This window comes from Phaseolus vulgaris, chromosome 2 (assembly GCF_000499845.2).
Source record: "Phaseolus vulgaris cultivar G19833 chromosome 2, P. vulgaris v2.0, whole genome shotgun sequence".
NCBI lineage: Eukaryota > Viridiplantae > Streptophyta > Magnoliopsida > Fabales > Fabaceae > Phaseolus > Phaseolus vulgaris.
In genome coordinates, this window is record NC_023758.2 from 11,559,291 (window position 1) to 11,586,973 (window position 27,683).

Sequence of the window (27,683 nt, forward strand, 5' to 3'; positions counted from 1 at the left end):
CTCGGTCGTGCTCGTTCAGCACGGTCTCCAAGGGCGAGACCGACACGTGGAGACCGTGTCCCATTTGGAGCATCAACTCTCGGAGGCCACCCAGTCCTTGAAGCAGTCTTTGGCTGCTAATGCCGACTTAACAACCGAGATTGCCAAGGAGTCGACCGAGAGAGTTGGCACAAAATGAAGTTGTCGAGGCGAGACGTCAACTTGAGGCCGAAAAGAGGGGGCGGTTGCTGAGATCGCTCATCTGAAGAAGTTGGTCGAGGAGAGGGGTGAGAAGCTCGCTGCCTCGGTCGCTGAGATGGCCGCCCTCCAAGCTGCCAAGGTCCAAGTCAAGGCTGAGCTCGACGAGAACTATGATGAGGCCGAGGAACTGCTGAAGCAATGTTTTGAACGAGTTGTGCGTCAAGCGCATGTGCTATATGGCGGGTCGCCGCCCACTGGTGAGTTTGACCTTTAATGTGAGGTCTACCAGGGTCGGCTAATGGCGAGTGCTGAAGTGGCGGCCTTAACTGCTCAAGAGGCTGAACCGACCGGGACCCAGGGGGGGAGGCCGAGGTTCAGGGTAGAGAGGCCGAGGCCGAGGAGGGTGAATGCGTTGAAATTCAGGATTAGGTTTACCTTTGGCCGGGTTGTGGCCTTTTCCTTCTTTTGACATCCTCCGAGGCCGGGGCGTGGCCTTTTTACTTTGCATTTTTTATGTATCGCCCCTTTCAATGTTTTAATATATATCGTCCTCTTTTTCACATGGTTCTGTACAATTTTACAAGTTACCGAGTCGGTGCCTAGTTAAATCGGGCAATCAACCATTATTGTTGTGATGTTAATCGAACACGTAAAACATGGGCGATCGGCCGTAAATTGCGATCGTTGACTTGAACAAGTAAATTGATTAAACATGGGCGATCGGCCGTTAGTATTGTGATGTTAATCGAATAAGTAAAACATGGACGTTCGACCGTTAGTATTGTGATGTTAATCCAATAAGTAAAACATGGGCGTTCGGCCGTAATTTGCGATTGTTAAATCGAGCAAATATAATTTGGGCGTTCGGCCATAATTTGCGATTGTTAAATCGAGCAAGCTTGGTTGTCGGTTTAGTGGGCAGTCGACCAATACTTGCGATGTTAGTCGATCAAGTTTGGTGGGCGGTCGACCAATACTTGCGATGTTAGTCGAGCAAGTTTGGTGGGCGGTCGGCCAATACTTGCGATGTTAGTCGAGCAAGTTTGGTGGGCGGTCGACCAATACATGCGATGTTAGTCGAGCAAGTTTGGGGGGCGGTCTGCCAATACTTGCGATGTTAGTCGAGTAAGTTTGGTTTGGCGATCGGCCAATACTTGCGATGTTAATCGAGCAAGTTTGGGTGGTCGGTCTCGGCAGGGGATGCCGAGCCGAGAAGTTGTAGAAGAACTTTGTCAGTATTTTGATGAAAACACCTCGTTAAAACCTCCCTGGTCGGGTGAGGAAAGAGTGCGTGACTTTATTGATTTTAGCTGTAGTAGAATTTGAGGTGCGTGACATTCCACATCCTCGGTACAATTTTGCCTGAAAGCCATTCTAAATGATAAGCTCCCCCCTATGCGACTTCTCGGACTCTGAAAGGCCCCTCCCAGTTGGATGAGAATTTCCCTTCATTTTTTGTGGCGTCGCTACGAATTCTCCAGACGAGGTCACCCTTCTGAAAACTCCTCGGCCGGACCTTTGTGTTGTACCATCTGGACGCCCGGATTTTGCTGGCGGCCTCCCGAATTCTGCTTTTGTCACGAAACTCACTTACCAAGTTGACCGCTACGCTTTCCTCGTTTAGGTTGAGGTCGAACATCTGTCGTCGTATGGTGGGCTCGGCCACCACCAATACTTGCGATGTTAGTCGAGCAAGTTTGGTTTGGCGATCGGCCAATACTTGCGATGTTAATCAGCAAGTTTGGGTGGTCGGTCTCGGCAGGGGATGCCGAGCCGAGAAGTTGTAAAAGAACTTTGTCATTATGTTGATGAAAACACCTCGTTAAAACCTCCCTGGTCGGGTGAGGAAAGAGTGCGTGACTTTATTGATTTTAGCTGTTGTAGAATTTGAGGTGCGTGACATTCCACATCCTCGGTACAATTTTTCCTGAAAGCCATTCTAAATGATAAGTTCCCCCCTGTGCTACTTCTCGGACTCGGAAAGGCCCCTCCCAGTTGGATGAGAATTTCCCTTCATTTTTTGTGGCGTTGCTATGAATTCTCCAGACGAGGTTGCCCTTCTGAAAACTCCTCGGCCGGACCTTTGTGTTGTACCGTCTAGACGCCCGGATTTTGCAGGCGGCCTCCCGGATTCTGCTTTTGTCACGAAACTCACTTACCAAGTTGACCGCTACGCTTTCCTCGTTTAGGTTGAGGTCGAACATCTGTCGTCGTATGGTGGGCTCGGCCACCACCAATACTTGCGATGTTAGTCGAGCAAGTTTGGTGGGCGGTCGGCCAATACTTGCGATGTTAGTCGAGCAAGTTTGGTTTGGCGATCGGCCAATACTTGCGATGTTAATCGAGCAAGTTTGGTTTGGCGATCGACCAATACTTGTGATGTTAATTGAGCAAGTTTGGGTGGTCGGTCTCGGCAGGGGATGCCGAGCCGAGAAGTTGTAGAAGAACTTTGTCAGTATTTTGATGAAAACACCTCGTTAAAACCTCCCTGGTCGGGTGAGGAAAGAGTGCGTGACTTTATTGATTTTAGCTGTAGTAGAATTTGAGGTGCGTGACATTCCACATCCTCAGTACAATTTTGCCTGAAAGCCATTCTAAATGATAAGCTCCCCCCTGTGCGACTTCTCGGACTCGGAAAGGCCCCTCCCAGTTGGATGAGAATTTCCCTTCATTTTTTGTGGCGCCGCTACGAATTCTCCAGACGAGGTCGCCCTTCTGAAAACTCCTCGACCGGACCTTTGTGTTGTACCGTCTGGACGCCCAGATTTTGCAGGCGACCTCCCGTATTCTGCTTTTGTCACGAAACTCACTTACCAAGTTGACCGCTACGCTTTCCTCGTTTAGGTTGAGGTTGAACATCTGTCGTCGTATAGTGGGCTCGGCCACCTCCACCGGGATCATGGCCTCGGTCCCGTATGTCAAGCTGTAGGATGTCTCCTGCGTGGTAGTCTGGGGGGTACACCTTTACGCCCAGAGTACCTCGATCAGCTCCTCGGTCCAACGACCTTTTGCCTTATCCAACCGTTTTTTCAGCTCGTTGAGTATGACCTTGTTAGCGGCCTCGGCCTGTCCATTGGTTTGAGGGTGTTCTACCGAGTTCGTGATGGACTTGATGCCCAGGTCGTTGTAGAAGGACTGTAGGCCTCGGTCAATGAAGTGTCGGTCGTTGTCTGTTATTATCGTGTGCGGGACGCCGAATCGGCAAACAATGCTCCTCCATACGAAGTTTTGCACATTTTTTGCCGAGATGGAAGCAAGGGGTTCGACCTCGATCCATTTGGTGAAGTAGTCGACTCCCACCAGGAGGAACTTGGTCTGCCCTTTCCCCGGGGAGAAAGGACCGATAATGTCCATCCCCCAAATGGCGAACGACCATGGGGAGATGATGCTGTGTAACTCTTCCGGTCTTGTATGGTGGAGGGGGCCAAACTCTTGGCACTTGGCGCATTTCTTCACGTATTCGGCACAATCGCCCTGTATGGTCGGCCAATAGTAGCCGGCCCTTAGAACCTTGGCGGCCATCATCTTCGCCCCGACGTGATTTTCGCAGATCCCTCGTGGATCTCGACCAAAATGTACTCGGCCCGTTTGTTGGTGTTGCATTTTAGGAGGGGGGTCGAGTAACCTCTCCGGTACAAATCTTCGTTGATCATGGTGTACCGGGCGCATTGCTGCTTCATGGCCTTTTCCTTTCCATTGTTGAGAACGAAACAGCTACAACCAAAGACTTTGAGGTGACTGATGTTAGGCTTCCTTCCATTGAAGAGTTCATATGGAGTTTTCTTCAAAATGGGCCTTATAAGCACCCTATTCATCACATCACAAGAGGTGCTCACTGCATCTGTCCAAAAATACTTAGGAAGTGATGACTCACTAAGCATTGTCCTTGCAAGCTCTTCAAGAGATCTGTTCTTCCTCTCTACAACTCCATTTTGTTGTGGTGTTCTTGGAGCAGAGAAATTATGTAGAATTCCCAACTTCTCACAGAACTTGACAAACTTCTCATTTTGAAATTCTCCTCCATGATCACTCCTTATGGAACCTATGTTGTTGTTCTTTGTGTTATGAAGCCTTCTTGCTAGCTTTTTGAATGCAGCAAAGACATCACTCTTTGATTCCAAGAACAAGGTCCAAGTGTACCTAGAGAAATCATCAACAATAACAAGAGCATAATAATTCCCACCAAGACTCATAGTTCTAGAGGATCCAAAGAGATCCATGTGAAGGAGTTCAAGAGGTCTTAATGAAGAGACAATATTTTTGGTTTTAAAAGAACTTTTCACTTGTTTCCCTTTTTGGCAAGCTTCACAAATGTGATCCCTCTCAAACTTGAGTTTTGGCAGCCCAATCAGAAGATCTTTTGATATTAGCTTGTTCAAATGATTCATGTGAATATGAGCAATTCTTCTATGCCAAAGCCAAGATTCATCTTGCTTGGATAGAAGACATCCAATTGAACATGGAGAAGAGATATCTAGAAGATACACATTATTAACTCTCTTACCTACCAACATTACCTCTTTGGTGTTGGGCAGACAGATTTCACACGTGTTTGTCTTGAACATCACTTGATATCCCTTGTCACATAGTTGGCTAATGCTCAGAAGATTATGCTTTAGGCCTTCAACAAAGAGCACATCATGGATCACCAAGATGCTCTCATCTCCTATGGATCCTCTTCCAAGAATTCTTCCTTTGTTGTTGTCTCCATAGGTGATATGACCCTCTTGCTTGAAGGATATTCTCAGGAACTTTGATTTGTCCCCTGTCATATGCTTGGAGCATCCACTGTCCAAGTACCAAAGTTGCTTTCTTTCCTCCAAGATGTCCTACAAAAAGATTTTCAAGTACATAGGTTTGGTCCCCTTATGAATGTGGGTCCATTTGGTTTATACTCATCAATACAAGCTTTATTTTTCTTGGGAATCCACTTCATAAGCCCTTTAGGAACAACATGTTTTTTGATTTTACAGAATCGCACAGAATGACCTCTTTTCATGCAATAGAAGCATGTAACAATCGGTTGTTTCGATGGTCCAATCGATTGTTTTTCTGGCATTTTCGAAAATGATTTTGAAAATCTATCTTGCTTGTTTTGTGGATTAAAACCCAATCCAGATTTTCCAAAAACAATATTTTGAAATGCTAGCACACTCTCAAAGTTAGATTGGCCTTTAGAAAGCTTATCCACTGTTTTAACAAGATAGTGGACCTTCTTTTCAAGATTTTCACAATTTTCACAAACTAGAGTATCACACTTGCAAGAGGAGTTTTTGTAAATGATTTCAAGATTTTCAAAATCCATTTTTGAATTTTCTAAATCCTCTTCCAGTGCCTTTACTCTGTTTTCAAGCCAGCTATTCTTTTCTTTCAACCGATTGTTCAAGAGAGCCAATCAGTTGGCTTCTTCATGCGTTTCTTGAAAGGCTTGAAGCAATTGACCATAATTTTCAGAGTTTGAAGAGTTTGATGAACTTACACTACATGAGTCATCCTCCCTTCTGGCCATTAAGCAAAGATTGAGGCTTTTCTTATTTTGCCTTTTCTTCCTTCTTGCTTGACTATTTGTAATTGCTTCCTTTGGTTCATGAGCAGCCTTGAGTGTCTCCCACATTTCCTTAGCAGTTTTGCACTTTGATATCCTGAAAAATTCATTAGTATCTAGTGCATAAGCTATAATGTTTTGAGCAGACCTATCAAGCTGAGCCATCTTACATTCATCATTTGTCCATTTGGACAAAGGTTTTGTAATAAAAGAATTATCCTTTTTGAATTTTGGAATGTAAGGACCATTCTCAATTGAGTCCCAAATTCTTTGATTAATATATTCAATAAAGATTTTCATTCTTGCTTCCCAAAACTTATAATTCAATCCACAGAATAAAGGTGGTTTGTAGATTGAAGCACCCTCCTCAAAAGATAGTTTTCCAGCCATAGAAATTTTTTTTTTAGATCAACTTGAATAACTTTCAAGAACCAAGCTCTTGATGCCAATTGTTAGAATATATGGCCTTAAATGAGAGGGAGGGTGAATTGTTTAAGGAGGATTTTTGAAAACTTTTAAACTTAGAATGAAAATTCTTTGAAAGAACCTTGATTAAGGATTCAGTTTTTTCAAAACAAACAGCAAAAGCACAAAGCTGGAAAAACAATCGGTTGTTTTAGCGAAACAATCGGTTGTTTATACCAGTCTTAAAAAGACAAAACTGAATTTAAAGAGATAGGGATAGAGAAATTGTACACAGTTGTTTATACTGGTTCACTCCAAATAAGAGCTACATCCAGTCTTCTCAGAAACCCTGAGGATAACCACTAAGCAATCACCACTTGATCACTTACACCACAACCAAGAGAATGACCTTGAAAACCTCAAGAAACACGCTCTTCTTGGCCAACACTAAGATTGTTGATCTTGAACACCTCAAGAACACACAACCAATCTCAACAAAACATACAAACGAATTGTTCAACAGTTTACAAAGATTACACTTGTTACAGATGAATATCTGAAATCAATACAAGTAGAATCCTATTCCAGCACCTTTGATCAATCTCTCAACTCTTAAGCAATCTCAGAACTCTTTGAAAAACTCTTAGTTAAAAAACTTTGTCTCAAGATTCTTAATCCTTAAAAACAGTTTTTCATAATATATTCAAGAATATAGTTTGTTATCAAATCTTAACAAACTCTTAATTGCATTTAAAATAGATTGGTCAAAGCATTTAATGACTGGAGCGTATTCAGTTAAAGCATTTAAAGCTCAGTCAAAGAAAACAGTTTTTCTGTTATGGTTTCAAAACAAACAATCGATTGTTTCCTCGAATCAATCAGTTGTTTTGTTACTTAACAAATTTCACTATTTAAAAACAGTTTTCAAACTTTCTCAAAACACCTAAGTATAAACAATCGGTTGTTTCGACAAAACAATCGGTTGTTTCAACTTAGTTTGAAAAACATTTTACTTTGATAAAGATTGAGATGCTAATTGCTTGAGATTTAATCTAAGGGTGGATTACAATATTAAACTACCCCAGAACAAAGCTTAAACCAGCACAGCAACACACAACAAAGTAGAGGCTTCAACATCCTTCAAAGGATTTGGATTCTTCAAAACATTGAACACCACTTGGTTCAACAATCTCCCCCTATTTGATGAAGACAAATCCCTGGTGCTTGTGTTGTACTGATTAAATCTGAAGTAGTTCCTGCAGAAAAAGCATTTACACTATTCAAAGCTTCTTACAGAAGCAAGTTAGATTATAACTCTTTAAACATAATAAACAATCGGTTGTTTACACGAAACAATCGGTTGTTTCTATCAGCAGCAGCAGAAAACACTTTTATACTCAGAGATTTAAACATTTTATGCATATAAGACACAGATATACAAGAACCAATAATTCTCCCCCTATTTGTCTTCACAAATAGACTTTAACATGTACCAAAGACAGATTTAAGAGAGATTATTAAGATCAAGAATACCTAACTCATTTCTTAAGAAGAAAAACCTCTCTTTTGGCAAAGGCTTTGTGAAGATGTCAGCTAGTTGCAGTTTGGTCTCCACAAACTTTACTTCACAGTTCCCATTTTGCACATGATCTCTGATGAAATGATGTCTTATTTCAATATGTTTGGTCCTTGAGTGCTGGATTTGATTTTTGGTAAGATTTATTGCACTTGTGTTATCACACATCAAAGGAACTTTGCTGATTTGTAAACCAAAATCTGCAAGTTGTTGTTTGAGCTATAGGATCTGTGCATAGCAGCTACCAGCAACTATATATTCTGCCTCAGCAGTAGAGAGAGCAACACATGCTTGCTTCTTGCTATGCCATGAGATTAGGCTTGAGCCAAGAAGGTGACAAGTGCCACTTGTGCTCTTTCTATCTAGCTTGCAACATGCAAAGTCAGAATCTGAATAACCAATTAAATGTATTGGAGAATGAAAAGGATACCATAGTCCTACAGATGATGTTCCTTTGAGATATTTCAGAATCCTTTTTGCAGCTTTGAAGTGTGATTCTTTAGGATTTGCTTGATATCTTGCACATAGATACACCGCAAACATGATGTTTTGCAAAGCTAATTATAAAAGTGTGTTCTCTATTAAGGTTATTTTGAACTGTTTTGAGTTAGGCTCTGGCCTTAAGGTTAACTTCTCTAAGAGTATAATTGGTGGGGTGGAAGTTGACATGTCTTTGATTCGTGGTTTCTCCGCAATCTTCAATTGTGATGTGATGAAGAGTCCTTTTAAGTACCTGAGGATGCATGTGGAAGAGTGTCATAAGAGAACCGCGTTTTGGGTCGGAGTGTTAGATATAATTAAAAGCAGACTGGGTAGATGGAAAGGTAGATTTTTGTCGTTGGCAGGGAGGATTTGTTTGATTAAGTCTATTCTTTCATCAATACCATTGTTCTACGTATCTTTGTATAAGGTTCCTTCTTTGGTATTGAAGGAAATTGTGAAATTACAGAGGAATTTTCTGTGGGGTTAGGGTATGAAAGGGAGGAAGATTGCTTGGTTTCTTGGAAAAAGGTTTGTGAACCACGGGAAGTTGGCGGTCTTGGTATCCTGGATTTAAGGTTAATAAATACGGCTTTGTTGGGGAAATGGATTTGGCGTTTGTGCTCAGATAATGGAGGTTTGTCGAAAGAGATTCCTGAATCTAAATACGGAGGGTGGAAAAACTTTAAAGAGAGTAGGATTTACAACAAGGATTCTCTCTGGTGGAGAGATCTGAAGGGGATTTGGAGTATGGAGGAGTGGGGAAGGAACTTTGAGGAATGTGTTGAGTGGGATGTGGGAAACGGAAAGAACGTCTTGTTCTGGGTCGATGTTTGGGTGGACAATGAAGAATTGAAGAGTAGATTTCTGAGGTTGTTCTCTTTGAGTACTAGCAAAGACGCAAATCTAGAATCTTTGGGAATTGGGATAATGATTTTTGGAAGTGGGACCTAGTTTGAGGAATGGTTTATTTGATTGGGGAAAGGTTCAGGAACGTTAGCTTCTTCAGGTGTTTTAAGGCATGCGACTCATCTCGGGTATGGAAGATTGTTGGGTTGGAAGGACGACGTGTCCTCTAGGTTCTCAGTTAGTTTGACATATAATATTTTTAACGGGTTATTGTGAAAGGGAGTATTCATCTTTGTTTGCTTTTTTTTGAAAGATCAAGGCTTTGCCTTAAGCTCTTTTTACTGCTTTAAGGCTAACTTGGTTAGACGAGGGGTTGTAGTTGGTAGTACTTCCTGTTGTATGTGTGGGGAGAAAGAGGAGACAACAAGGTTTCTATTTTTTGAATGTAGAATTGCTTGGTTAGTTTGAAACTAGTGTTATGCTTGGCTTGGGGTAGCATTAGTTGATTATAATGGTTCTATTTCACATTTTTTGCATTTTAAATTGTGCAATGTTCCAAGCTTTGTAAATGTTGCTTGGGAAAGTGTTTGGATTACAGTTATTGGTGAGATTTGGAGGCATAGGAATAAGTACATCTTTAAAAGAGGATTGATTGACCATTCTGATATTTTTTCCTTGGTTCAACTAAAGGTTTGATCCTAGTTAACATATAAATTTGCTTCTACTTGTTTTTTTTTTTTTATTGGTGTCTTGATCTGTAGACTTGTTTGTTTTTTTTATCAAGGGCCTTTGATAGTTTTGAGTAGGTGGATTTTGTGGTGTTTTGTTTAGTTGCCCCTACTAATTTTGAGTTGACAGCTTTTGGTAAGTTTGTAAGGTCTCTTGAAAAGAATTGTTTTGTACAAGGGTTAGACTATCCTTGAAGTTGTTCATATTTATTTATTTTCTCTTGTCGATAAAAAAAAACCTAATTCATTGTGCATTATGTTATCTTACATTATTGATAATTAAAAAAAAATCATAATCCATTATAGAGTCCCATAGAAGATTTATAATACTAGATTTTCTTTTCATCAATCTTTATTCCTTAGTGCCAATATTGTATTTGTCGTTATTATATCCAACAAGTATGTGTTAACATTTTGACAAAGCTCTAAATGACTTAGGATTTGACAAAATTCTTCATAAACTAGAGGAGAAAAATCAAAGGGAAAAATAGTATTAGAATATTTTTTTTATAAATCATATGAAAGAAATTTCATAAACTAGTTTGTATATATAAACTAATTTTAACAAATGATGAAATTTATTTAATTTAATTTTTTTCTTATAAATTTTTATAAGAAAATTATCCAAACATAGTCGTAGTATAATTGGATAAAAAAGTTATCATCTCTTAAATTTCCATCACTTCATTTGTGCATTTATTTGTGAAAGTTAAGAAATAAGTAACCGTGCAATTTAAGTAAAAGCAAATGCAACAAAATGAATTGTCTAAACTTAAATCAGATTTGAGAAATTTGCTTTATTTTTTTTTCTTTAAAATTCTTATGAAAAAAATTATCCAAACATGCTGCTAGTAATTGGATAAATCAAGTTATCACCTCGTAAATTTTCTTTACTTCGAACAATCTTGTGTATTTATCAGCCAAAATTAAGAAATATGTAACTGTACGATTTAAGTAAAAGCAAATGCAATAAAATAAAATTTCCAAACAATGAGAATAATGAAACTACTATCTTATATCAAGTTATCACCTCTTAAATTTCCTTTACTTCAACAAAAGTTAAGAAGTATTTAACAGTGCAATTTAAGTAAAAGCAAATACAATAAAATGATTTTTTCAAACTTAAACGTGAGTAAAGAAACTACTACTATTATGGGTTTTTTTTTAAATAAAATTTGGAACAAACATAAATAAAAATCATTAAAAAATAGATTATATAATTTTAGTTTCTAAATGAGTCACTAATTTATAATTAAAAATTAACTTAAAATATAAAATAATTCATAACTAAAATTTTAATAAATAATATTAAATATTAATTTAAAAAGTATTTTATAAATTTGTATTAAAAATAGCAATTATTTTAAATACTATTAACGTAGTTTATAAAATAATATTCAACTTAATTAATATAATAATTAATTATTTTTTATCTCTAAACTAATTAATATCTAATGAATTTCTTTAGTGAGTGGAAATCATCTCCATAATAGATTTATATAACACTATTTTTTGAAATCTTTATTTTAATAACTGTAAAAATAATGAGTAATAAAAAAATAGTAATAATAATAAATAAAATAGTCTTTCTTTTTAACACATTTTTTTTTTCAATTAAACAACTGCTATTAATATTGAACCTATTACTTCTTCTTTTTTACATTATTTTTATCTTTTTTTTTCTACCAAACGAAGTGTTATAAATATAGTTTTTTTTTTGTCTATTTCATCAACCTTTTATTAGTGTTAGTAGGTTCTTTTCCAATTTATCTTTTTAGTTTTAAACAATTTTTTATCGATAAAAAAATAAAATAAAAATAGAATTACTAAAGATACTCTAACTCATTATAAAAACAATCTTAAAACACATAAGAAAAAAGAGGGAATTGATCTCCTAATTCTCCTTCAATTCTGTCTAAAATGAAACCTCCCTCATTCAAACACACCCAAAAGTAAAAACTCCAAAGAAAACATAAAATCACTTCTCCCTATACTAAGTGATGATAGTAATAAAGTATACATAGAATAGTGATTATAATTCACCAAATCACTAAACTACTGAATTGGAAGACAACATGCAAAACACTATGTCCAAAGAAGATTAATTATTGTTGCATCTGCATCTCCAAAACAGTTTCGCATCCTCTGCTGAGGTTCCACAACATTATTTGCAATATTGTTGCAAACTCTAACTTAAAAGGGACAATATACTCTTTTAAGTGATCTTGTAATTTTGTGACCAAAAAATATTTTTTATTTAATGTAATATTTTTGCCGTTATCAATAATAAAAGTGAAATTTTTGGTTATAAATATTTTGGTGATGTCTCATTTTGTTACCATTTGTGTTCTTTCATAGATTTTTGTCACCAAGACAAAACTTTCCTTGTTTTATGATGAATATTTTCCATCACAAAATAATACTTTTTAAATAGTATAATTAGACTAATTGAAGACTTTTTCAAATTTTAACTCTAAAACCAAACAGTTGCTTGTAGTGCAATACCCTTAGGTTTTCATCTGGAAGAAGTATATATACACGTGAATGAAATTTTAGTAAAACTGAAGAAAATTAAGAGGAGAAAGATCTAAAGTATTTTTAAAATACTTTTGAAAGTTATATGGTCAGAACTTGTAACCTTACGAATACTTTTCTATATACATTTATTTTAATATATATATGTATTCAAATACATAGTGAAGGGAGATAAACACTGTTGTAGTTATATTATAGAATTGTTGAAGACTTATGCTTTCCCATTTTATTAATTAAGAAGTATGCAGTGTACCCTACCCCCTACACCAAAGGAAAATATAAAATAAAATGCTGTGCAGTCAAAGCAATTTTTTTTAATGAAGCAGGAACAAAATTATCTGATATAAATTAAATTCAACTATCTAGTATTGAAATATTGCAAGAAAGAACGGACATTATTGACTTTGTTTTTCTCCCGAATCTCCAAGATCTTTAATTAAAAATTATCTTCAATTAATCACAAACTAATAAATATTAAGAAATGATGGCATTCAAGCATGTGTCCGGCGGCTAGTCACACAAAGGATTAATTAAAGAAAGATAATTAAAAAGGAGCTTTGGTTTGTCATCTAGTGTTTTACAATAAAAAAATATATATGTATGTATGTAAGTTTGATGTGTTGATTTATAATTAAACACCAATTTGTTATATAGATAAGAGTTAGGAGAGCGTCTTAGTATTTAATTAAAAGGGTGACTCATTAAATTAAGGATCTAATAGGTTACTAGGTTAGGTTTGGTTTGCAACAAATATATATAAATTATGTCAAATTTCATTAAACAAAATAATCAAATCAAATTCTAGAGTAAAAGCTTAGACTTGGTTTCATGTTCTAATGTCACATGGAACCACGAAACAAGTACCATTTCACTACTAAAAAATTATTAAAAATTAATTTTAGAGAAAAATTAAATAGTTACACTAAATTAGATATTATCTTATATAAACTAAAAAAATATTAATATATAAAGTAGTTTCTAAATTTATAAACTAATTTCTAAATTCTAATTAATTAATTAGTATTTTTTTTTTATCAGCAATGAATAAATTAAATTAAAAGGGAATACTTCTGCGGTATCTCAACTCTTATACAAAACCACTAGTATCTAATTAACCACAAAGTTTTAACTATCAATTTTAGAATCTAAATTAATTGGTAGTTAAAATTTTTGTAATTAATTAAATACAAATTTAGAAACTAATTTATAAATGTTATTAATAATATAAACTACTTTATATATCAATAATTTCTTTATATTTAAAATAATATATAATTTAATTAATATAATAATTAATTATTTTTTATCTTTAAAATTAATTTTTATTTAATTATTTTCTTATAGCATAGTTAATCACCTATATACTCATTGATATATACTGACTGATATAATAGCCTCAATTGTACACTAAGAATTTGTTTGTTTGTGATAGAGTTAGTTCATGAATTAGGGGAGGAGCAAGCATTTATTATAATATCATGAGATTGAAAAAAGGAAGATGTGGCTAAGAAAAAAGAGAAACCAACATAGGTTAGATGGGGATAAGCACAATGGAAAAAAGAAAATTATAATTTATAGCCTATCAAAAACAGTAAAGTCAAATTAACAGTAAATTAAAATTAACGATTTAAAGTATTTCATTTCATATATTTTTCAAAGCATAAAAGTTAATGGAAGTACATTATAATGGAGTGAAATTAGTCTGTTCTTGGACATGATAATGAAGCTGATCGTGAGGTGTTTTATAGTAATTTTAGCTCTGATATTATATCTTAGCTAGTTACCAAGTTACACCTCCTAATGATTTGACTTTTATAAATTGAGTGGGTAAATTTCAAAGGGTTGTTGTAACAACGGAAATGCTATATCTTTTGTGAAACTCTGTTTTAATAACACGATTCTATGAAATATTTTAGTCTACTTTTCAATGTAATCTATTATACCGTGTTAAAATTGTTTTTTTTTTTATGTTCCAATATATCTAATGTAGAAGTTGGGACCAATAATAACTTATATACATATTTTCCTTTAATTATTTTGAATTAACTGCAACAAAATTTCGACTTTTAAAATGAATAATATTTTAAAAGATTAGTTAATTTGATTTTTTTTCCATATTTATAAGTTTATCGTTGTTATATATTCTGAATAATTATTAGATCATTTTGAGCATTTTTTTCAGAAAAAATAATAGTATTAAATTAATACCAGAAGTAGCATAGTTCAACAAAATATAATAGGTAGCAACATATTTAATTATGCAGAAAAGTTTCTTTCACACCAAGGAAAATACATACAGTTAACTTTAAATTAAAAATAAAATAAAAATGAATAAAATATTAATATATTAAAGTATGAAGTGTATATACTGTTTAAGGTATTAATATATCAGGCCCTTAATTATGCCACCTTACATCTTATGTCCATATACACCAGAAAAGCTAGAAAAAAAAGACAGCTTCGAATTTTGCTGCATAATAGAGCCACTTTTGCATAATTTTTTACAATCTTTGCGTGACACATGGCTAAAGAGATTGAGATTGAGAGATTGAGATTCATAGTGCATTAAGAGATAGAAATTCACACTTGTGTTAAAAGTCCAAACACTGGTTGGGGAATTTTGATTTCATTCATTCATTGGAGACATTGTTTTAGTTATACAAGCAACTACACATGGGAAAATTATACATTAAATAAGACGAGATTAGGAAATAGGTAATGATGAAAGTAACTTGTCACTATCGAAAAATATTTTCAGATAAAAAGCCATTGTTATTAGATTTGTATTAGTCTTTATTACCTAAAAGTAATGGAGAAACCAAATATTTTACCCCAGCTGTTATGATCATATTCCAGTTTCAAATTTACAAACTTTTCTGATTTGACAGCCTTATATTTTCACTTTGCACGCCCCATTGGAGTTTGTTTCACTCCTTTAACATGCAACATTACAGCTATAGGCCTTTGTCAAGATAAATTTATCCTCACAAATTTATATAATCTCTCTTGTCTCATGATCCATTATTTCTGTCAGTGTATATGATTCTATGAATAAAAATTCAGTAAATAGGATATGTACTAACATCATGAAATTAAATTATCATTAAGCACAAATTTTTATACATAATTAGTTTGATTATATTGATAATAATCAAATTTATATTAGTAATTTTTATTAGTAAATTTTTACAATTGACACTGCTAAATTTGTATCTCACAGGAATAGATAAAGAACATAGAGAATGAAAGAGAACGTTATCTAATATGTACTTAGAATGTAGAGAAGTGTATATGTAATATCAAATGGCTACATACTATGATAAATACATCGTATGAATTGTATATGTTGTCTGAATTCTTAAAGGTGGTCATTGTCAGACTCTTCAGTGAATGGCTTTGCAGGGACCAAGGTAAGCTGACTCTAATGAATTGTAACTTTGTTTTTTACTTTTTCTGATTTCCTTATCCCAAATGTTTGAGAATTGATGCATTAAAATAATTAAAGGAAAAACAAGGAAACTGCTGATCAAACCTACAAGTCCTGTATATACTAGATTACATCCTCCTTAGAGAACTTCTTGTATTTGACTCCAAGTTGAGGCCTAGTTGAAGATCTAGGGCTTTACTATGACTCTGGTTTGAAGAAGGGAAGTGGCAAGGTTTATAGATGAATGGAGTGTTATTATTTGCATTGGAGAAAGTAAACATGCAGGTATCTTGCTGTGAAGGTGGGTGTGATGCAAGAGAATACCAACTAGATTTCTGGTCACAAGAAAAATTGGTATCTAAAACATTTGAATTGAAGCTAATCTGAGGTTCTTCACAAAGGGTGAACTCAGAATTGTAGGTAGAGGGGTCATAGAACCAAGGACTATCAGAGGCTTGGTAAGCAAAGCCATGGTTGGTTTGAAAAGGGTGTTGGAGGTAACGGTTTATAGATTGAAGCTGCAACCTCTTCTTCTTCATTCTCTCTTTCTTGTGAGCATTTTGGTGGCCTCCTAATGCTTGTGAGTTTGCAAATTCTTTGAAACAGTATTGGCACTCGAACTTCTTCTCATATGGGTCTTTGGCTGAGGTCTTTTCTTGCACAGTTTTGTCTCCTCCTGATGAGACTGAGTTAGAGGAGTTTACGCTTTCATCTCCTTCACCAGACTCTTTGAGACAGCCCTCTTTAGAAGGGTTTAGCTCAAAGCCAAATAACCTGAGCCTTTTCTCAGTAGAGTTGCCATTATCACCATCCCATGTTTGAGAAAGATCACAGATATCCTTTTCCATCTCTCTTTGGTAAAAAAAATATTTTGAGGTTGGAAATGCAGTGGTTAGTTGTTAGGCTTCTCTTCCTTTTATAGTAAACTCTTGAAGTTCCAGCATGCATTGTATCGATTAAAAAAACTTGTTTTATAGTACATTGACAGCATAAGGGTACCCCAGAGTCAATAGAATAAAAGATTAAAAAGAAAAGTCAGATTAGAGAAAGCCGTCTCTCATGCAATGTTTGCTATTAAAGAAACTGTTTTTGTTACTGTAGTAGATGCACCTCAAACTTCTCAATCAAAGAGGATTCACTGTGATTTATTTAAGGTGGAATCAGATGGGCTATAAGCACTTAATAATATTTATAGTTCCACTTGGCTTTTTCTCTTATTAAAAATAGACATATTCCATGCTTAGGACATGATTAAAGTTATTAAACTAACTGTAGCTACAAATAGTCAAAGAAAGAGGGGCACTAACTTTGTAACATATCTACTACTGTACTAAAATGCATATCTAATTATTTTACTGACCAGCCAATAACTTCATTGCTTCATGTATTGTCCTCTGCCCAGACTAATCATATATTATAAAGATTGCCTAATGAATATTACTGTAATAATATTGGATGCTAATTAAGCCATAACCAAGTCCTATATATACTTGAGTTAATTCAATTCATGTTGTTCATAAAATGCTGACATCTGTATAAATTCAGCACTAAACATAAAGCTTCTTTGTGATTATCCCTCTACCCACAATCACATTAAAAAATACCCTTAATCAGTTTTTTCTTGACCATGTTTTATGAATGCTCTTGTGATATAGAAAAGAAAGAGTAGAAGCTAAAAAAAGAATAAAAGAAGTGGGCAATGATGTCAGCATATATACTAATAAGAGTCTTGCATAAGATCTGGGCATATCTTCTTTGAGCAGGCAAAGCCTATATTTTAATAAACTTATATTTTCAGGTGAATCAAGTCATCAACTATAGTATTATTCTACAAATAAACGCAGCATTTGCGTTGGACAGTTGTTATAGTTGGCCCCACACTTTGTTGCTTTTGGGACAATTTAGAAATCATTAGATTGTGTTTTATTCCATTGTCTCTTACTCGATCTTCCATTGGTTGACTTCTTCCTCCAATAAGCCTCTCATGCTCTTCAATTTCCCACTCCTTTTTCTCTATTTTCATGCTTAATAAACTCTCTTTTCTTGCTTCAGGAGGAGAATTCCAAGTAGGCATGCTGTCATCTACCATTTCAGTATCTCCTAACATGTGGAATAAAAAGAGGCCATGAGGGAAGAGATTGGGTTATGGTGGCTAAGTGGGTGGGTACGTTGGGTGATTGATTGATTTTAGCTAATTCCATTTCATTACACGTTGGTTTGAGTATATCAAACCGTGGTCCCTACCCCAAAAAACCTTGCTCTCTCGCCACTGGCTATTGTCCTTGCTTTTCGACAAATCTAAAGTGCTATTACTATTTTTTTATGCCAAACCATAGAAGGCCAAAACTGACTAAGGAAAAAACTTTCTACATTGGAATATGATAATACAGTCATGTTATATCAACGACAAAAATATGTTACTTCGGAGAAACATGCTAAGTTGAAATGTATGCTTAATATACTAGTACATCAAACGCACTTGGATGAGCACTATAAGGAAGATTCAACCTTGTTTGGTTGCTGACTTAGGTAGTAACTCCAAGGCTATGCCTCAAACCTATCTAGCGATAGATCAAGTAATTCCTGTTGGACTTAAACCTATAGCAGTATTATGTGAAAGTGACATCAGAAACCATTGTGAGTGAATGCAGTGTGTGTGAAGAACTTCCATAAAATCTAATCTGACCAATATGTAAGGGCTAAAAGCAGCATATAAGGGCATCTTAGATTTGCTTTCACATTCGAGAGTATTCAACTTTTGCCACGTACAAGAGCAACAACTATTGCTAGGACAAATAATGTAGCTTTTTTATTTATTTTATGGGTCCAAAATTTGTTTGTGCGTAGATTTTAAGTGTTGTATAGGTTGCCAAATTTGTTTAAAAGTCTTGTGTTGGTGACACCTTAACCTTTATTTTAAGGTAATCTGGCTTGTTGGCATTTACAAAGTTCCAACTTTCAACCATTTTCTCTGATGATTTAACCATAGATTAGTTTAGGTTAAAAAGCAGTATCCGAAGCAAAGTGTAACATTGTCAGAAACTGTCAGAAATGACTTTATGAAGGTCGTTAGGTATGGAAAAACTATTGGTTAGAGTTATCCAACTGTTAGAACTGGTTTAGGTTCATCTTTTTGGGTACAGTATTGTCACCTGCTCACTTATCTCATGAACTGTTAAACTGTTGAAGGAATCTTATCATTGTAAAATAATTAATTGTACTTTCGTTTACTTCCATTTTTATTTGTTTATTTGAGAAGATTGAACAAATTAAAAATTATAATCAATATTCTTCTTTATTTTAAAGTTATTTTATAGCTTTCTAGCAGTCTTATATCGTTATTTATTTTCTCATTTATGCTATATGTTATAACTAGCTAAACACAAGAACATGATTAAAAAAAGTAATAAATGAATTTTAAATAGACAAGTAAAAATAATAAATAATAATTTTTCAAGAATACCCAAATATAAAAAGGAACAACAAGATTTACCAGTCAAAACTATAACGAATAAAGAGAAAAATAAAGAAATAAACAAAAATTCTTTAGCTTTGCTGCTACCATTGGATTATAATAGAACTTGAGGTATAGGTCGATAAAATAGTCATGTCGAGTGTCAACAAGCTAAAGATAAGACAGATTCTTTTAAGCGATTTTACTGTCTTTTCCAAAGCAAAACAAACTTAACTTATTCAATTCCAAAAACTAAACTATGAAAAGAAAATTACAATATACACTAAAAAATATTAAATAAAAATTAATTTTAGAAATAAAATATAATTAATTACTATATTCATTAATTAGATATTATTTTATCAATTCAAAAATTATTAATATATAAATTAATTTCTCTTTAATGATAAAAAAATAAAAAAGTAAAAATGTTTTCAATTAATTATATATATATATGTGTGTGAATTTTACTTCGCTCAATTTAAAAATTAGGCCTTTTTTTACCCTTATGTCAATTAATTATCAAATTATTCTCAAAATGATAATGTGATGAATGTAATCCGACTTTGATTTCAAAGTAAAATGTACATTATATTTTAAATTACACGTTTTAGTATTTTTTTTTTCATAAGTATTATTATTAAACTTTCAATTTTTTTTGAATTTTACCATACGCGTTTTACTTTTAAGTCACAATTTATTAATAATATGATAATGTGACTAATAAACAATGTAAAAAGTGAAGGTATAATAATATAATTAATAAGTCAGACAAAAATATTTCATAAAGCATTGTGTTAGAGTATGCAATGAGCCATGAAAAAGAGAACAAGAGAATATTATTGATGTATATGATTCATGTTTACATAGCAATGAGACGTGTGTGTATATATATATATATATATATATATATATATATATATATATATATATATATATATATATATATATATATATATATATATATATCCCTAACACTCCCGTAAACTCATGGTAGTTTGATAGTCACTGTGAGTTTATTTTTTAGCAGGATAAAACTGGAGCCAAATATTGGCTTTGTGAGAGGTTTGCAACTTGATAGTGAGTAGGGATATGAAGCAATTTAACATGGTGCTGTTGGATGTGATCGCCAACAAAGTGCAAGTCAAGTTCAAAGTGTATGGACTTGGAGTGCATAACAGGATTGGCACTGAGGAGAACATCACCAAGGTTGTCAGAGAAAACCTGAGGAGTAGAAGTGTGCATGTGTAACTCACGAAGAAGAGACTTAAGCCAAAGAATTTCAGCCATAACAACAATTATGGCGCGATATTCAATCTCTGTGTTGCTATGTGACAGTTTTTTGCTTGTGAGTGGACCAGGAAATGAGATTGGAACCAAGGTAGAAACAATACCCGGTAGTGGACTATCATCGACGTCGACAACCCAATCAACGTCTGAAAAAAAAAGGATGGAGGAGGAGGAATGAGGGTGAAACATGATGCCATGATAAATATTACTCGCAAGATAACAAAGGATACGTTTGACAACTTGCCAATGAGGAACATGCATGAACTGAGCAAGTTTGTTTAAAGAATAGGATAGCTCTGGACGAGTGACAAAAAGACACTACAAGGCACCCACAACAGACCTGTACATCATAGGATCAAAAACCGCTTCGAAAGAGGATTGTTGAAGGCCAAGAGAAGAAATCATAGGGGTGGGTTGCGGATTGGAAGTCAACATGTTGGTTTTGCAAATAATATCACGAATATACTGAGTCTTAGATAAGTGCATGGTTCAAGTTGGAGTGCGAGAAACTTGAATCCCAAGGAAATGATGGAGAGGACCCAAGTCCTTTAGAGCAAAGGAAGGATTGGAGACTAGTGATGAGATCCGTTAGGTTGTGATGTGAGTTGATTTTTAGATGATTCCATTTTATGGTGACACTTTACTTAGATTTGGGATTTTAGCAATTTATGGTGAAACCTAAGGAAGATTCCTACTGGAAAGGAACTTAACCAAATGGTTAAGTAAGTGTGAAGTTGCACTTCACAAAGGCAAAGATGAAAAATCAATATAAAGTGATAGATGGAATGCAATGTGGAATGGAAATGACAATAATGTAAGCATTAATGGTGGTCATGGCCGAACCAAATGATGAACCATAAGCATATAGCAAAAGGAAAACCAAGAGCGAGAATTCAAAACAAAGACATATCAAATGGAAATGAATTGAAAATAGTGGAAGAATAGTAGCTTATGGATTGGTTGTGAGAGTGGTTCACACCACTTGGGGTGTGGTAGCCACCAAGATGAGTGAAGGGCTACCACTTGAGAGTCTCACACCACTCAAGATAAGACCTAGCCAAGAGGATTCAAACCTCACACACTTCTCACACAATTTGTGCAGAGTAACTTTTATCTTCAAAATTAACATACAAGGAGTATGACACCCTATTTATAGCAGATGGTGCCTTGGAAAACAAGAAGCAAGAGTAGGATGGAAAACCTAAAAATGGGGCTGCCTTTAGGGTTTGACTAAGTCAAAACCACACTTTAGGTTTGTTCTTCTAGAAACTAGGTAAAAAAAAGCTAAAATGATAACTACACCCCCTAATTATGCTAAAGGCACCTATTCTAGCCTATCTTGCTATTTGAACCCCTAAAGTGAGCCCAAAATTATTTAAAACTTGTTTTATTCTTAAGAAGACTAGCAGGAAAAAAAAGATGTTCTAGTTTGTGTCCATTTCTTCCTCTAGTGAGGTATGTTAGATCCTTGGTGAGGTCTTCACTTGATTGTTGAGATGACTTCTCATAGTATGATGGTACTATGCATCCTTGGTCATCTCCTTGTTAACTTGCTTTGTATCAGGCTGTCACATAGGATCCTGTAATTAGAATATCATCAACGTAGACAAGCAAAAAAAGAGTATGAGAATAGTCAAACTTAACAAAGAGAGAATTATCACTTATAGTGGAATGAAAACCAAGATTTTTTAAGGTGGTACTTAGCTTAAGAAACCTTGACTGAGGTGCTTGCTTCAAGCCATAAATGGCTTTGTGAAGATGACATACAAGATGTGGATCAGTGAAAGTGAAACTAGGGGATTGTTGCATGTATACGCGTTCTGTGAGGTCACCGTTGAGAAACATATTATTGATGTCAATTTGATGTATGGGCCAACGAGAAGCAATATCATAAGCAAGCAGCAGGCAAATAGTTGTGTGATGAACAACAAGACTGAACATCTCAGCAAAGTCAATTCCTCCAGTCTAATGAAAACCTTTGGCCACAAGTCTTGCTTTGCATCGTTGTAGATAAACATATGCATTAAGTTTAGTTTTATATCCACTTACAACCAACAAGTGGTGCTCCTGGAGGAAGAGAGGTTAAAGTCCAAGTGTTATTTGAGAGTAAGGCATTGTATCCTTTAGTCATAGTCGTGAACCAAATGGGAGAAGCAACAACAACTTGATCAGAGATTGGAGTAGAGGGAATAGAAGACAGAGAAGTGTGATAGACTTTTGGTTTAAAGATGCCACCCTTGGCATAGGTGACCATAGGGTGAGTATTAGCAGGAGGGTCATGGGGTGGGGAGGAGAGAATGGGAGAAGTAGAGTGGTTATGAGGTGAGGTAGGGTGAGAGAGAGGGCTTATGTCAATTACAGAGGATGGAGAGGACAAATTGCAAGGTTGTATAACAGTTATAGTAGGAATAATATCAGGTTGAACCTGGGAAGAGGCAGAGGCAATTTTATACTGGTTTGGATGATCAATGTAGAGGAACTTAGTTTCATTGAAGATCACATGATGCAAGATGATGGTTTTGCCGTTAAGAGTGAGACAAATGTAATATGCATGTTGAGTACTATATAAAAAAACAAGCAGCATGAAGAACGAAAAGCAAACTTACATTGATTGTAGGGTCGTAAACTAAGATAACAAACACAACCAAAAATCTTGAATTTATTATAATCCGGTTGATGTTGAAACAAGAGATTGTATGAATTATTACCTTGTAACATATCTGTGGGAAGGACATTGATAATGTGAATTGAGGCTGTGAAAGCTTCAGCCCAGAAACGAAGAGGGAGAGAAGTAGTATCAAGCAATGTCAACCCCATATCAATGATGTGACGATGCTTGCTCTCAACGGAACCGTTTTGCTCATGAGTATAAGGACAAGTGAGACGATGGTGTATCGCATGTTTATCAGAAGAAGAGTTAGAGAAACATATTCACGTGCATTTTTAGTTTGTAGAGCACAAATCTTGTGACCGATTTGATTTTCAACCAAATTTTTAAAGGTTTTAAAAAATATTGATGACTTGAGACTTTTTATGCATGACATACATCCAATTAAATTTAGTATATGCATTTAAAAAGGAAACGTGATAGTAGGCACCATTGGAAGCCATTACAGGAAAATGACCCTATATATCAGTGTAAATCAATTCAAGAGGTTTATTGTAAGTATGTAAATAATGATAGAAAGGTAACTAATGGCATTTTCCATGTGAACAGGGAAAGCAAAACTAAACATTACTACGGACACGTATATTACATTGTGAAAAAATTTGTTTGAGAACTTTAAAATTGTAGTGGCCAAAGCATTCATGCCAAGTGTTTATAATGATTTTGTCAGTAGTGAAAGATAAAGTATTTACAAAGAAATCAAAAACAAATTGTAAGGCAGGAAAGATATATACAAGCCATCTTTAAGAATTCCTTGAAGAAGAACTCTTTTCGTAACTTGATGAACAACATAGCATGTGTTAGAATGAAATTCAAAGAAAACATTATTATCATGACAGAATTTTGAAACACTTATAAGACTCTTAGTGATTGCAGGAACATGAACAAGATCTTTTAAAACAATAGTTTTATTGAAAGTAGAAGAACGAATACGAGAATAACCGATAGCAGAGATTTTCAAACCTGTTACATTACCCATTTTTACTGTGTTAGTGTCGTCATAGGAATTCTTGTTAGTGTAAGCAGAGGAGTTGTTTGTGGTATGGTGTGTAGCACCGTTGTCTGGGTACCACAGAGGGTCGTCAACAGAAGAAGGAACACCCAGCATAGAAGAAGCATTGGACTCAGTGTCTTGGAGAGACAGATGAATGAAATATGTGAAAGCCTTATTGGAAGAGTTTTGATCATATCGTTACCAGCAGAACTCAACAGTATGCCCAGGTTTCTTGCAGATTTGAAAAGTGGGTCATGAGGAGGTTGAAGAAGAATTCCATGAGTCATGGTGGGGAGGTCTGAAGTTAGAAGAACAAGGCCTATGAAAAGAACTTGAACGAGACTAGCCACGGTTGCCATGAAAATTGCTGAACTTGGTCTTAGATCTATCCGTTCTTGAAGGCATTGGGTTCATGAGGCAACAACAACAACTACTAGAGAGGCGAGATGATCAATAAGACGTTATTCGTCAAGACGTTCTTCTTGCACCAACAAAAGAGCTTCTATTTCATTAACAGTGTATGGTTCAAACTGGGACATAATGGAGGCCACGAAAGGATCATAGTCTTCAAAAAGACCATCAAGAATGACCTCCACTTGATCTTCAACTGTGACTGGAGCACTTATGGGCACTAGGGAATGAACATTTTTTTATGTCTGAAAGAAAAGCACCTATAATCTGATCTTTCTTGGTAGTCTAGAGGTGCAATTTGAATTTCTTGATCTGGGCACGAGTGTTGGAGGCAAAATATGTATGTAAAGTAGATCAGATTTGAGATGAGGATTGAAGACCTACAATTTTTTTCAGGAAAGGAACGGTCATAGAGGCTAACATCTAAGCAATGAGGAGGTTGTCTTGCTGTTTGTAGAAGGAGTAAGCAGGATTGGAGGAAGAAGAAAAGTCATCCTCATCAGAAAGAAAATGTAAGGGTATGGTAGAATTATCAAGATATTTGGTTAGCAGAAGACCACTGTGGCTAGAATCTGCTGTTTCCATAAGAGGAAATTATCATTTGAAAGTTTGAGAGAAATAGGGGTTGTGAAGTGATGTAGGGTTGGAACAAAATACCCCATGGATGCATGGGACATGCCCTCAGTAGAGGTGGAAGAAGACACGAGAAAAAGGGCAACAGAAGAAAAAAAGAAAGCTCTTGATACTGTTGAACAAGATGCTTTGATTCCTCCAAATCCGTGTGGAAAGCTTGAAGACCCTGCTGTTATGTGTGTGTGTTGTCTAGTAGTTTTTTACTTGTTCATTCACACCTTGACCTTGAAATGATCAAAGCTCATTTGAATCTTTATCTCTTTCGAAAGAAATATTTTCTTAAAAGTTGAGAAATTTTTATTCAATTGTTTTCAAATCAACCAGTTGAAAAAGATACTACTCAAGGAGGCTAAGACAAGTTTTTCAACCTATTGAATTGTCGAATCAACCTATTGTTTGACATTTAGTGGTTTTCAAAATTATTTGGAAAAACTTTGCTTAATTTTGTCTTTGCTGTCAAATTGAAAAAATAGGTTATTTCTATAAAACAACTAGACGTTTTTATGAAAACCATAACAGAAAATTTATTTCAATATGTTGTTTTGGAAAACAACTTGTTATTTTTTTAACAAAATTTTGTTATGAGTTTTAAATTGTTTTAAATGTTTCCAACTGCTTTTGGTTTTTGATCTAACAACTTTGACCACTTGGTTGAGTTTATATAAAGGTTGTTTGATATTTTTTTCAAGATTCTAAGAAAAAGAGATCATTAAAAACGTTTTTCAAGAAATCAAAAGCTTTGGATCATCACTTGTGTGTGGAATAGGATTGAGTTTTGTATACTTCTGTACTATAGCTTTGGAAAGCCCATGTGTATTCTATTATCTTCTCTTTGAACATTGTATTTCTGTGTGTTCTTGTATATGACAGTTTCAAAACAAGTGTTTTGAAAATTGTGGTGTTGCCAAATAGTGATGTGTGTTCTTGAGAGGTTCAAGATCATCACTCTTGGTATGTGTGAATTCTCAGTAGTTAGCTGAGGACTGGATGTAGCTCTTGGTTAAGAGTGAACCAGTATAAACTTCTTATGTAATTCTCTATATTTCTTCTCTTATACACTGGTTTTAACATTGTTTTATATTCTACTGGTATAAAAAACCTGTTGTTTCAAAAAAATAAATGGTTGATTTTCTATAAAGAACCTTAAAACATAATTTTATTCAGTTGAATAGAAAATCAATTGATTGATTTTTCATAACTTTTCACTCTACTTCCAATCTTTGCAAAAATCTTGTGAAAACAATTCACCCCCTCTTGTTTAGATCACTAATTCTAACAGATATCATGTTAGAGTATGCAATGAGCCATGAGAGAGAAAAACAAGAAAATGTTATTGATGTATGTGATTAATCTATTACAGAGCAATGAGACGTATATATATAAAGACCCAATGCAATGAGTTATAACTAAGATGCAGTGGGTTACAACAATATCTCTAACACATTGATAAAAAATGATTATATAATTACTATTTTAAATATTAAATATTTGTATAATTTATCTGTATTTGATAACTCGTTTAGAATTTTCAGACATTGATTTGCTTATCTATTTCATGTTTTAAAATTATATAGCTTATATTTTTAATATTATATTTGGGCCGATGTCCAGATAGTAGTACAGTAACTAATACATTCACAAAAGTTATATAATACAGTAAAATTAGAAAAATATATAAAGAAATTTAAAATAATAAATACAGTATAAACCATTAATATATAATAATTATAAGATCTTTTAGTAAAAGATATTTTGAAAAATTATATCTTAATTATGTTAATCCAGTACATGTTGATTAAATATTAAAGCTCAACAATTTCAAAGTTTATATTTATTTTGGGAAAATGGATTTAACAACTAAGTAATTAACTACAAATAATATAGAAATGTAAAATTTATGAAAATATTATTTTGAGATTCATAAAAATATATACATTTTTAGTTATATTATTTTGGTTTAAAATTAATCAAAATATTTAATCTAATTTCCCCATGATTAATCATTTAAAAGTATTTTACCATCTAATAGTTATAAAAAATAGAATAAAAATATTTTGTGTCAACAAACCAAATAACACAAATTATCACATTAATGTAAAATACACATTATTATTTTAACAAATTTTGAACATAGATTTGCATTTCATATTTGGTTCCTTTTCCTGAATTTTACCCAAAGAAATAACTTTCTTCATACTATTAGTAAGTTTGTATCCAATTAACGAAAAGGTAAAATGTAATTTTGAAATTCAAATGGTAAAGTGAGTGAAATTGAAAGTTCAATGTTAAAATTCATAACTTTAAAAATGCATTGGTAAAATTCAAAAAATTAAATATTATGATAAAATTTCCGATGTTGAAAATTCAGTTGTAAAATTTACAAAATTATAATTTAAAATAACCTTAATTAAATTTGGATATTTTAAATTAAATATCTATTAAATAAAATATTTATCATTTAATTTTTTTCATTAAATAAGTGATGTGATTATTTTTTCTCATCGTCTT

At 34.3% G+C, this 27,683-nt stretch overlaps 2 protein-coding genes across 2 annotated transcripts; one reads left to right on the top strand and one right to left on the bottom strand.

Moving 5' to 3' along the window:
• Positions 1-295: 295 nt before the first annotated feature.
• On the top strand, positions 296-9,140 carry LOC137809044 (uncharacterized). Its single transcript, XM_068610186.1, has 3 exons — positions 296-437; positions 8,318-8,530; positions 8,617-9,140. Exons 1-3 carry the CDS (start codon positions 296-298, stop codon positions 9,138-9,140), a joined length of 879 nt encoding a protein of 292 aa, XP_068466287.1.
• Positions 9,141-15,563: 6,423 nt separating this feature from the next.
• LOC137810673 (zinc finger protein 5) lies at positions 15,564-16,663 on the bottom strand. Its single transcript, XM_068612060.1, has one exon. The coding sequence runs from the start codon at positions 16,571-16,573 to the stop codon at positions 15,854-15,856; it is 720 nt and encodes a 239-aa protein (XP_068468161.1). The 5' UTR covers positions 16,574-16,663; the 3' UTR covers positions 15,564-15,853.
• Positions 16,664-27,683: the final 11,020 nt, after the last annotated feature.

What these genes read in the sequence shown, in the direction of transcription:
- LOC137809044 (XM_068610186.1), top strand. Translation starts at nt 296, where the DNA reads ATGGCCGCCCTCCAAGCTGCCAAGGTCCAAGTCAAGGCTGAGCTCGAC. An exon ending in TGGCGGGTCGCCGCCCACTG is followed by an intron (nt 438 to 8,317) that starts GTGAGTTTGACC and finishes GTTTTGAGTTAG; the next exon opens with GCTCTGGCCTTAAGGTTAAC. An exon ending in CAGACTGGGTAGATGGAAAG is followed by an intron (nt 8,531 to 8,616) that starts GTAGATTTTTGT and finishes TCTTTGTATAAG; the next exon opens with GTTCCTTCTTTGGTATTGAA.
- LOC137810673 (XM_068612060.1), bottom strand. Translation starts at nt 16,573, where the DNA reads ATGGAAAAGGATATCTGTGATCTTTCTCAAACATGGGATGGTGATAAT.